Source organism: Netta rufina (assembly GCF_964035555.1).
Source record: "Netta rufina genome assembly, chromosome: 6".
NCBI lineage: Eukaryota > Metazoa > Chordata > Aves > Anseriformes > Anatidae > Netta > Netta rufina.
Genome location: NC_140129.1, coordinates 14,195,242 through 14,208,344, shown reverse-complemented (window position 1 = coordinate 14,208,344; position 13,103 = coordinate 14,195,242). Strand labels below are relative to the sequence as shown.

General features: G+C 38.4%; 1 protein-coding gene across 4 annotated transcripts in view; it reads left to right on the top strand.

Moving 5' to 3' along the window:
- Window positions 1–13,103, top strand: part of PARD3B (par-3 family cell polarity regulator beta) — a 397,678-nt gene that overhangs the window by 114,781 nt on the left and 269,794 nt on the right. For all 4 annotated transcript variants that reach the window (XR_014618549.1, XM_084288820.1, XM_084288819.1 and 1 more), the window contains one exon: window positions 735–906. Coding sequence is in view for 2 of the 4 variants with exons in the window: in XM_084288820.1 (XP_084144946.1) it covers window positions 735–906 (172 nt within the window). In the remaining 2 variants the exon portion in view is untranslated. The remainder of the gene's footprint in view (window positions 1–734; window positions 907–13,103) is intronic.

Genomic DNA, 13,103 nt, shown 5'->3' with positions numbered 1-13,103 from the left:
TAGACTTTGCAGCTTGTCCATATTTAATTGTGGCTTTCCTGCTGGCCTGACGTTGTGGAAGAACTGGTCAGTGAGGCCAGCTTTCAGAAGCAAAGTATCTGGTATAAGCTTGCAGGAGGGAACAGGAAGAGGCTATTGATAGATTTACGGTGGGTGCCTACAGGTACGTGTGTGTGTGTGTACCTTGCACTCTTACAGAGGCATAGGATTGGGGATTAACAGAGCTTCACCCTCTGTCACTGGGCTGGATAGAACTTGTCCTTGGAACATAATCATTATGTAATTACAAATAAAAGCTTTAGCTGCGTACTCCATACAGCTTCCATGGTTGTGCTACCTCTGCCCACTGTGTCGGTCAGTAGGGTTACAATTTTGAAAAACAGAACACGCTCCCACGCACCCACAAGACTTAAACTCTGGTTTGAGTGTTTAAGTATATTCAACTGTAAATAGTTTGGAACGACATAAGATGCTCCCTAATTGTAGCATGCTAATTCTGAGAAAAACACGCCAACACAGGGCAGTGCTGAAGCATGTACTCAAGTCATATTGGAATCGATCTATTTAAACACAATGTATGTGCTTTCCCGAATCTGTATACTTATGGTTAGCTGTTCTCAAATAAGATTGTTGGTTTTATACTCCCATAACTGATAATTTTTGCATTAAAAATATAAGAGAAAATTTGGGGAATACTTTAAATATACAAATGGTGTTTTCTTTTGTTTTGATAGCTGATTGCTGTTTATGATGAGGAAGAACCTCACCGTAAGACTGATGGCACCAACGGCAGTCTGGCAGACAGAAGTAGCCCAGACCCTTTTGAGGCAGAGGTAGCGGCTCAGTTGGCAGCCTTTCAACCGATTGGGGGTGAGATTGAAGTGACCCCTTCTGCCCTAAAACTGGGTATGTATATCATGCACGTTTATTTTCCAGTTTTAACCAATACGTATCACTTTTTTCTTCTTTTTTGTTTGTGATATGAAGTATTTATAGATTTTTTTAGCACTTGGTTATTTACCTTATGATTCAGTGAAGATAATTGTAATGACAAAAGTTGTGCTTTTGAACAATTGGTGGTGAATGCTGTAACTGTGCATGGTGAATTTGCACCAGAGCTTTGTTATCTTACTCTATGTTAAGCCCATCCATATGGCTGGGATCTTTCTTCTCCTTTCTTTGAGCAGGTAAGTTACTGACAATCCTTCATTATAATTTTCTGAGAGCTCAAGAGATGAAACCTATTCACAGTTTTTCTAACAAGAAAATAAATGGGAAAAAAAATACCATTTTTGTTTAAGAATGTTGGTTTAATGAGTGTAAACACCTGTGTACAAATATACATACATTTATTTTTTTTACCTGAGCGTATCCCATGTTTCGGAGGTCCTGGTTGCAAACATTTAATCTCTTTGTTATTGAAGAAGTTGCACAACAGTTCTGTTTGCCTATCTGACTTTCAGGTGAGCAAATTGTGACTGGGAGAGGTTTCTGTTTAATTCCCTCTTAGATCAGAGAGCACTACATGAGGTGCTGCAGCTCTGGTCCCCTGCATTGCTTCAACGGGCCTGGAAGGCCAAGAGTTCAAACGCTGGATTCAAATTAAAAAGAGAGAGTCTTGTAAGTTGGATACAAAGCCGTTTGAATTACTTTCTTGGATTGAGAGTGGGCTAAGCTGTCACCTGGATACTAGATATGGAAACTTTCAAAAACTTCCTGAGGGTGAATCCTCTTCCTGTTGTCTGTAAAGCAGTGTAGTATACTGACAGCCTTTGGCAAATGAATACTGTTCAAGAGAGACTTGTCTGCATTTCACTAGAGCTCGTTGCCCAATTCACCCTTGGCAGTCTTGTAATGATGTGCGATAAAATTTCTGAATGTAAGTGGGTGGCATAAAGATAGAAAAACTACCTCTAGTTGTGCTACTTATGTTGTAGAGGAGTCTGGTTTTGATTTCAGAAACTGAATGTTCAGTTGTCTGTTTATTTGAATTGCAATCTAAAGGAAAAGGCTGATAAAAGAATGAGCTAAAATAAAACTTCTAATGAAGTTCATTGGTTGAGGCTGCATAATGTAACTTCTGATGGAAGTCTGTGCTCATTTTTGTCTGTTGTAGAAAGTATTTTAATCCAAGCTGCATGAAACTTTTTAGATTCAGATTTCTGTTTTAATGGGTCATTTTGGTTCTTTCTATATTCTGGTGAATATAGCAAAATCTCTTTAATGACACGGGTGTTTCTCATATGAAGGTATCTTCGGAGAGGCTTATTCTTGTCATAAGAATTATGTTTTTATCTTCTATGTGTCTTCACCGATTTTGTTAGCCATGATGTATGGAAAAGTTTGTGGCTAAAGGTCTGATTTTTGAATGGTTTGTCACATCATTTATTGGTTATTTTGGAACAACATGGTATAATCCATGTTTTTAGCATGTTTTTGAAAGTAGATGTACTAGTAGTAGTACATTGTTTTCCATGTACCTCTGAACTATATTAAAAACAAACAAAAAAACATTAAAAGTAGTTTTTCTACTATGCTGTTGAACACAAGCTGAAGGCTGGAGAGAAGAGGAATTTCAACTTAATGCATTTCTATGTGAAACAGTTAAATGCTAGTGCTCTTGAGCTTACCATTAAGCTACCAGATCATTCAGTTTTCATAGCATTTATGGAATCCCTGCACTATAGAGTCTAGAGATGAAATACAGCATACTAAGAGCAGCCAATTAGGCTTCTACTTCATTTTCAGTGCTATACTGATATACATTTGAAATTAAAATGGGTGCTTGTTTCTTAAAATTGAGAGCATAAATGTAATCTGTTTGTCTTGATGGTTCTCTTCCAGATTTCCATTTACCTAGTAAAATAAAAACAAATTTTCTACCTGTCAGTCTTGTAAACTTGGTCTGGAGTCTGAAATGTAGTTGTTTTCTCTTCTGGACTTTTCATCACTGATAACAGTTCTTTAAACTTAAATTTTGCCTTTATCTTTCCTGTATAAGTCGCTGTAACTTAAATTAAGTTCCTATGTCCATTAGAGGCAAATTGAAATATATGTGAAGAGATAGGAGAATGTGCTTGCATCAATATCATTGATGCATGAACCACAGTAGTCTGGCTGCCTAATTATTGAATTGATTCAACCTTGCTAGCAGATATAAATACTAATAATTTTTAAAAGCTATCTTTATTTCAGGAACAAGAACATGATTAAATATATACATAGTGAGCAAGCAGTGGTACTTTACGTGGTGAAGCTCTTTAAAGTGCTGTCACATGTTTGGCCTTTTAGAGTGTATTTTTGCAGAAGGCCTTTAGGGATGATATGTAGGAAATCCATTGTTAAATCAATTGACAGATTGTGGAACTATTCTGTCTGTTAGTTTCTGTTGGATGTTTTTGTGTGCTGTGAAACCAGATACATAGTTCTATGTAGAAACAGTGAACATTTAGTGATCTGCTCAGAGAATACTTGGAGCTTGATGAAACATGAAGCATGTGAAACAACTAAGTGTTGTCATTCTCAAGCATGAGAGAATCAGCAAAGATTTTAGAAAAGGCACCTAAGATACTGGCTTCAAATTTTCTTCTTTTTAATGAATTGTTTATTTGATGCAGGTAAGTTAATTGAACGTTACACCCGATCCTAAAACCTGTACTGGCTAGACAGAGATAGCAACCGTGGGGGAAATATGTTTTTATTAGATGGTTACTACTTGCACATTTTTTTGTGACTGATATCCTTTGTGTACTGACCACTCTGACTCAGTCTGAAGTCACAGTTTGGATGTCTTTCCATTGAGGGGTCTGGCAGAGCTGATCCCTACACTGGGATAAGGGCTGGTAACGCTTCCTGGGTGACTTCAGAACTCGGGAAGAAATCCTCACTCTGTCTCAGCTGCTCTGAAGTGGAGGTATTGAAGTAGGCTTGGAGGCACTTTGAATAGCATATATTTGGTTAGTCCTCTTTCAAGCTGGTGTTGAAATGCTGTGTGGTGGATATGCAGACAGTGCATTTTTAAATAGAGAAATATGTATGATTATGCTTTTTTTTAATGTTATGAAAACAGATATGAACTGAAACTATTCATTTGACAAAATGTTGCTTTTGCTTGTATACAGCATACGTGCTGTTTCAAAGTAGGGAAGATTTTTTCTTATATAAGAGCTATTTTGTTCAACTTAATCTTGTGATGTCAGTTTATTGGCAGAGTGTACTGATGTTTGTCAGTACACTGAGTGTAATTCTCTTCTGCACAATTCAGGGAAAATTAACATTTTGTATTTAATTAAAAAAAAAAAAGCATTGTAGAAGCACATGCTGTCTTCTGTGGTTTGAGTCAACACTGTTTATTTCTTTAAGCAAATATAATTTTATTCTTTCTCTGTGCCCAACAGCTGCTCTTACAGCAGTGATATCATGCCTTGCTCTGTGCAGTTTGTCACAGGTGTTGTGAGGATGCCACTGGACTTGATGGATTTTTCTCCTCTGTGGCATTTGGTTTAATCTGGTTTTAAAGAATTGTGATGATCAATTAAAGTCTACTTGTGTTCTTAAAACAAATGGCTTCTGTTCTCAGGCAAGCTAAAGGTTCGAAGATAACTTTTCATTTCAGTCAGAGTGCAGGCTTGGTATATTTTGACCTCATGACTTTAGCTTGGTATTACTTAGTTGTCCTTGATTCATGGAAATGAGCTTTGCACCAGCATAGCTGAAGTTTATCTTTATATTGCAGCAAAAACAATACAGCAATATATTCTATGAAGCATATATATGTGTGTGTGTATGTGTGTATATATATATATATATATATATATATATATATAAAATATATGAAAAATACCACGTATTTGTTTTACCTGTTTAGAAAACAAACCAGCCTGCCCTTCCTTTCCCTGTACTCAAAAATTTAGTAGCAGTGTAGGTACTAAATTTATGTGCATAGTAGGTTACCAAAGAGGCCCCCCCCTTCTTTCTAATAGCCCCTCTGCCTCTGATTTCCCCAGTGATTTTCTCATCCATTATTCCCTTTGCTTCTACTCCCTTTGCACTTGCTTTAATATATGTTACTTTGGGGTAAGGAATTATTCCCTTGAAAATATGATAAGTAAGGAGAAAAATATTTTCCATCACAAGTTCCACATTTTCCTGAAGTAGCTCGCCAGCCAAAATATTCATTTCCAGCCTTTTATTGCCTCAGGGACGGTTTTGGGGGATGGTGATGAATGGGGCTCAGAATGATGGAATGAATTCTATCACAAAGCTCTATACTGCTTTTTGATACTTGTTTATTCAGTGGCTTTCCTAAGATTTTCCTTATTTTACTGCTTTTGCGATGTTGCTGTTTGTGTGATTATTCGTCTATTATTGTGATGCATAGCTAGCTTCAAAGGTGATATTGCTTAAAAACAAACAGAACAACCCACCTAAGTAAGCTAAATATTTGCAACTGGAGGGTTGGAAAGGATATAGGGTAATATCTTACTGAATAGCTATAGTACAGTCTCCATCAGTACAGCCTGGAACTAGGCAGTACAAAGGAGTGTGAGGGTGTGTGTGTGTATTTATAAATCTCTGTGGTGCTGCATTACGAGGTAAGAGGCAATACAGTGAAATCTATTTAGAGTTGAAAAGGAGCCTACTAAGCTTGGCCGAATGATAGTTGGAAATTATTCAGGGTAAAAATAAGATTTCAAATAAAGGTCTTGAGGTAGACAATCATCCTTTTTTTCTTACGAAACCAAATAAATATAGTTTTACGCAGTTTTGCATTGTTCATTCACCAATAGTTTTGTTAGCTGTTTGCTTTCATATGAATGTGTTCCAGTATATGGATGAACACATCTTTACAGGAGTTGTCAATAGAAAAATTACAACTAACAGTTAAATGATTCAGCAAGTTTGCCCATTCATTGCCACGTGGCTTTCTCATTGCTTTCTGTTTTATTTACCCTTCTAAGAGCCTCAGTTGATAGTTAATTTTTTTGGCTCCTTACTTTGAAGTGCCACTTGAGATTCTGATTGTTTCTCAAAGCAGAAGTCTAGAATTTCAGCCAAGTGGAAAGGAGAGCTGTGTATTTACTTCTCCTGAATGTAGCTGGCAAAAGCTGCACCTCCCTCCCAATATGTTGCAGTTTTCACATGGACACAGTGGATGCTGATTTGTGTTTTGTTTGCTTCGTAACTCACTACTTCATTACGGGGAAGTCAGTTTACTATGGGCATTAAGTAAAAGCAGAATGTTGTGCTCACTAGATTTGAGATGAGGATGAATCTTGTACGGTATTTCTGGTCAACTCTTTTTAGCCTTCCAGCTAAAAGGGAAAAATGACCTTTCGGTGATTGTGTCTGGTCTTAACTTTCCTATAGAAACAGTTATCTTACTGTTTTAAATACTAGGATGGATTAATAAGGAATGATGATTCAGCTTCCTCACCACATAAAAACTAGGAGTACCAAACAAAATGATCATTCAACAGATTAAAAAGAAAAACATCCCCAAGCTACCTCTCTCATGAAGCGTTCAGCTCAATTCTGTAATTCAGTGTTATGGGCCAAAAATCAATGAAGTGAAGTAGAATTAGACAAATTCACAGGATGTGGCTCATCGGAGACTTAACATACGGTGGAGTGGATGCCGCTCTGATTTGGAAGTCTTTCAACTGTTTATTTATGCAAGCTGGTAGCACACACCACTTTGTCCTTGCTTGTATGCCCCTTCCCTGAGTATTTGCTACTGACCACAGTGAGGTGTGGGATAATGGGCTGGCCGGGTGCTTGGCCACACCAGGTATTAACTTACCTACGTGTGTTCTTATTGCTCCTCGAAACCTCACCGGACACCTTGAATTGCAGAAGTTTCACTACTTTATCTTAATGTCTTCTTTTAAACTGGCAGGAATAAGTTTGACATTTAAGGCTAAAATTGGTTTACTGTCACCAGAATACAACAGTCTTAATAGGAATTACTTTTGAGGAAAGATTAAAAAAATAGAACGAAATTTTTATTTAGATCACATACGTATTTATATCGTATATGTAGAGCACAAGCCATATTTACATATTACAGAAAAGTATATTAATGCCTTAAATTGTTATACTCCTTTCAAGTACCTACCATTAAGATATTCAAAAATACATTTAAATGTTCCACTGCCAGCAATAAAATGCTACCAAAGTGATATTCAGGCTGCACAATTTAGCTGCCAAAGTTTTTAAAGAAAGTCAAGCCATTGAACTGTGGAAAAGTCACTGCCTAAGCACCTGTAACTGATGCTAGCTGAAGTGCTAAACCAGCTTTTGGCAGCATGGCCTCTTTTGCAGGTGCAGAGAGTATTTTCTTTGTGTCAGTTTATTCAACTAGTACAGTTCATTAAGTATTTCATTTGAAGTTGAGAAATGGGTTGGGAATTGAAATAGAAGAAATGCTTATTTTCACCTTTCAATCTGTGAATAAAAATGAGGTGCGAGAGCCTGAGATCTATTAGCTTTAAAATCTTGTAGGATATATTAGCCTAAAATGATTGATTTAAATTCAGATAATATGCTGTTTAAAAAAGCCAGTCTGTTTAGTAAGATGAATGCTTTTTGCTGTGTCCAGCATGTTGTAAGACTAACAAGAAACCATTTTTATTGGCGTTTTTAAGAATATGTAAAGTTTAGTTTCCATTTACATGTGAATGCTATTTGGAAGAGATTACTTTAAAAATAAAATTAAAAAAAAAAAAAAAGGGAAGGAAAACAAGTCATGTGTGCTTAGGGAAGTTATAATATAACAGAAAATAGATTTTTTTGTTTGTTTCCAATGATAACTTAAAAGAGACAAAATGATTGCAGCTGCTCTGATTTTTAATCCCCCTGCCCAAAGCAGGGAGCAGGAGGGTGTGGATCAGCTGCAGGGTGCCCGATGCTGGCGTGGGTCAGACGGGGGCTTCACTAGAGAAGAGCAAGAGGAGCCAGGCCTGTAGTGGTGAGTGCTGGCTCTTGTCAGCAGTGCTGCTGTGCTCTCACAAAGCTCATCAGTCGGCCCAGCAAGGGTAAGAGTTGTGAGTTTTGCTAGAATCCAGGCTGGCAAAACCCACGTCTCCCTGCTGCGGGCAACGTGATTGATCCCCATGCTGGGGGATGCTGCTGCGGCTCCCTCTGCTCTGCCCCGTCTCGTGCCAGTTGTTTCATGAGGCACCATTTCTCATAACAGCAGCTCCAAAGAAATGTCCTTCTGGTCGGTCAACAACTGTAGGAACAGTTCTTGTGTTTTGTAAATAAAATCTGACTTCATTTTTTCCATTGTGTGCAAACAGGGAAAAGCATTCTGTTGAAATCCATGGCACCCAGGAACACCACCCCAAAACATCTGTTTTTATAGACTTTACTGGGTTTTACTTGCAGTTGGCTGCTTTTGTTTTCCTTTGTAAGAAAAAGCACTCTTTCTTTAGAGTGATGGGGAAATACCTTGCTCTGCATTTGCAGATTTAAGTCACTTGTCTCGCTGTTACATCACCATAGTTTGTTAATCTAATCTTTTATCCATGGGAATTTAAAAAACGCAGTATGTACCTCAGGCAGAACTGATAGCTGTAGGTCTTTGATTTTATTGCTGTTGTGAGCAATTTGAGTTAGTTTTAAACATAAAGTCGCACTGTCAGAGCATTATATAGTTAATAATAATAATAATAAAAAAGTGGTGCTGTCCTGTCACAAAGTAGAATGCAGAAGGTAATGTCAGGTACGCTTTAAGTACATGGCAGAACCATTACGTGGTGCCTCAGGTGGTGGTAAGCAATAAATCTGAGGGTGACCGAATTTCCTCAGGCTGATGACTTAGAGCTCTCAGAAAGCCCTGACCAGCAGAGCTGTCTGCACGCCTGCTAACGTGAAATGTCTCTGACAAAGAGAAGAAAAATGGTCGTATATTAACGACCTTTCCTGTATTTAAGTATAAATTACTATCCTGCTCGTAATGTTGTGTTGTGAGTTCCTGAATTGTTTGGCAGAGCCAGTTTAAAAGTCATTCTGACTCTCTACTTAGGCTGTTGTGTGGCAGTGGTTGGCATGTCGGGGATCCTCCAGCCCATAGCTGTCTGTGTTGAAGGGCAATTTCCCACGTATGTCTGTACGGATGTACCACTTACAGTGCTTTGCTTCAAAGCTGGCTTGAAATTTTGTTGAGATTTGTTCAGAAGGAGCTCTAAAAAATATTTTGACACACATTCAGGTGTGAGAAAGTAATTTGTCTGTCTGTCCTGGCGAGTGTAATGTGGAAGCAGGCAGAAGAGTAATTGTCATGGGTATGGCCTTTGGCACCTGACAGCTTGATCCACGTGTGATGGACAGCGTTTTTCCCACCCTAATCAGTATTTTTATATGCAGGAGCAGAATTTAAAATTATGACTTTAACTGTGTGGGTGATTGATTGTAAGCTTCTTGCTGCCCACTTACGGTATTTCATCCAAGTGTATCCTTAGTTCTTCTTAAACATAGTTCTTCCCCTCTGGGTGGCTAAACAAATAGACCTCACAGTATTTTAGGGAGTTGCAATGGATGCAGTTATACACACGTGCATATATTGCCTATGTTCCTCAATCTGGCAGCCTACCCAAAAGCCACCTTAGTGTGTTTGCACCCAAAACCATCAAAATCAATTTTTAATATGTAATTTAGACTGCATTATAGATAGCACAGCCTACAGAAAATGCTAGTGGGTGAAAAACTCCAGTTGTCTTTATTGGTTTTCTGAATTTGGCGCTGTGACAGCAGCCTGCAGCCTGAATCCCAGAGAAGAAAAGGGTTTCAGCTAGATGTAAATTGTGCTTTCCTGGGCAAGGAGACTTGAAAGCAAAAGACAATTAAGGAAGGATTGGAATTGTCCTGTTTGCGCTCCTGGTCACTCCGGGTGATACTTTGCTATCTAGATGTAGGCATCAATTTGCTGCCAGAACTCAGAACCTAGAGACCTTGAAGAGTTTGGGGGGACCCCAGGAGGGACAGCTGCAGCTCCAGACACCCCCAACTACACTGGGGTCCCGAACTCCAAACCTTGTGTTATTTGTCTGAGATTGCCCGGTGCTTCTACACCCGCAGTTAGGCAGCCACCTTCTAACCTGAAACGCTAACTTTTTTTTGATCCACTGAAGGGTTCAAATGCTGTGAAGTAAGGCAGAAGGCACTCCTGTTCAGGGAAGGTGTTAACATCTCTGTATGGCTTCTTAGTAAAATTAAAAACAAAATAAAATAAGAAAATAGGATTACATCTGGCCTGGAGATGCTTCTTTTGCCATTGTGTTGATGCAAGCTTTCAGTTTTTAATTGTGCACAAATGGCAGAACTTCTCTTCTGTTTTTTCTAATGTAACCAATTTAAGTCTAAGTGTGGTTTCTACCATATGCTTGTTTCAACCATATTTGCAGTTTAAAAAAAAATATTTCCAAAACATAAGAGTTCAGGGAAAATACACTGTTAACCATGAATCTGTGTAGATACTAATCTTTGAAGGTGATGCTAGCAAAAGGAAAAAGGGTTGCTCTGCATGGCTTGAAGCTCAGTGGTGCAGAGATTTGCTTAAAGAAGGGAAATGGTGGGACTTTATCCTCAGCTTTGTCAGAGAGGATGCACTGTGAGTAAGGCTGCCCATGCACACACGGTATGTGCTGTGGTGCTGTGCTAGAAGGTACCCTGCAAATTTTGACAAGGAGGGAAGTGCCCCCGATGTAATTGAGGTTAAAAGCTGTTGTCATGAGAATAAAATTTGAGTTTGGCTCGTGTGTTTGAACGTCCGCTGTCTGCGGCTTACTGCTGCAATGCAGCAAGATGAGGATAACTAGTTTTTTAAACCAGGTTCCTAAGTTTAAAGTATAAAGTGCTGCTCTGCAGTAAAACAGTGGTGCTTATAAATAGCGTGTGTGTATGATCAACTTGGTATGCAGAAAGGAGAGTGTTTTCTGTGTTTCATCATTCAGGGAAAAGAAATACTTCTTTTGTCTTAGCTCACAATGGTTATTATAAATGTTCAGCCCGAACGCCAGAGCATAGGTAGAATAGTGCAGAAATGCAACACGACAAAAGGAAAGCAATAAGGAAAATATTGTTTCTTGAGAAAAGAAAGCAGATGGGGGTATCTCTTAAGTAAACTTCTCTCTAGTGTCTATAATAAATGGCATGAGTGATGGTTTTCCATTACCTTTTGCTCATGTCTAAGGAGGGCAGTGACGAACAAATTAAAGGTATGTGTATGACGGGCATGGCCCACGTATGTGGTGCGTGTTGTCAGGGTGCTTATCTATGTGTGCAGTTTGTTATTCACTATGCAAATCTTGTGACCAATGTTAGTACTGCCTCTGTCACTGTGCAGCATTGCATGGCCAGCCCGTGGTATGAGCTGGGACTGCACAGGAGTCAAACTGTACATCTCTCATTATGGTCCCTTCCAGTGACCTTCCTGAAAAGAGACTTCTTCAGGTAACACATAGCAGGTAAACACAACTTTTGCTCCCATGCTATGCTTTGGGCTTTCAGGTTAATAGCCAGTTACTGTGTTTTGATGGGACTCCTGAAAGAATAACCAAATCAGTGTCTGCTTTTGTCCTAGCTTACTTTAATTGCAAGAATGATCTTTTTTATTTATTATTTTGGGTCATGATTAAATATTCCTCACGGTATGTTGGTTATGGTTCTGTGGTCTTTTACTGAATTGGAAAGAAGATTCTCATGGTCACTGCTGGTGACTGATGTCGCAGAACGGGTATGGCACTGAACTGGTTTTGGAACCATGTTGAGGGTATTTTTAAGGCCTTATTATTTTACATGCTGTATTTATTTCCTGTCTTCTAGTTAAATGCAGACACGTTTAAAAAAAAAAACAAAAAAAAAAACAACTGAGTTACTGTTCATATCTCCCCATGGGAAAAGAAAGAAATGAGAAGAGTGGTTGGGATGATGGCTTTGAGAGTATAAGTAGCAGTGTATTTGAATTTGGAATATGGCTTATTCAGTTGTGAAAGCTGCAAATAAAATGCCAATGCGTCTGGCTTTCTGATAGTTCAGCAAGAGCATTTCTCTGCAGAGTTTGTTTATATCAAAAGGATTTGGAGATTACATTATGCTGAATGATACAAGTGTCTCAAGATCTGTTTTCAAACAGTTGTATTGAAGAGTAACTAAAAATTGGATGCAGGTCACCAGACACTGTGTTCATACAGGGAAAGAATGATTTGAAAGAGAAAGAGTAAGTATTTATTGTACTGAAGGGGTATCTTAAAATCCAACACTTTTTGGCTTTAGTTTTTATGTGCAAATAATAAAATGTTTGTGTATCTAACTAAACTGGAACTGCTAAATGGGACTGCTAATGTATCGCTGGACATTATTTGATTAACCTAAAGCTGAGGTATTGCTTTGAGGTTGGTTTTTTTGTTAGTACAGTGTGATGGAATCACTTGCTGTATGGGTGTTTGACTTACCCTAATAAAAAAAAATGAGTATATAATTACATTGATGCTTATAGTTTTTAAAATGTATTATTAAATATAGGTCTGCTGTTTCCCTGTATGAGCACTACTCACCACAGAAGGGGGAAGTATCTATAATGCTCAGTGACACTGCTGATGTATGGTAATCATACTTTATTGCTATACTGATATTAAAGTCACTGTTGTACCACTAAATAATCCATCCTAAAAGGCAAAGATGTGATGAATTACAGACAAAAGAATAAGATACGGTTTCTGCTGAGATTTGGAATGAGTCACATATTAATAGGGCAGAATTGGCATAGATAGGAAGACACAAGGCTCAAAAACCTAAAGCTGTCTAACAGGACTGTAAGAAAATGCAGAGGCATGCTGGACAATGTTTTGCATATGAGGAGAGGCAAGGCTGTATTGCATTGGCGAAGAGTTTTTAAAATAAATAAATAAATAAAAGGTCAGCTGGAACAAGGAAATAGGAACAAACTGGAGTTTGCAGATGAGTGCTGTTGGCCCATATCTGTATTTGCATGGGCAAGGAACTGGTCAATTGTCTTGTTTTGTGGAACCTCTTCCACTGGTGAAGCAGCCCTGGCTTGAAAGGAAGGAGGGGAGCTTCAGTGAACCTCATCTGAGGGGACA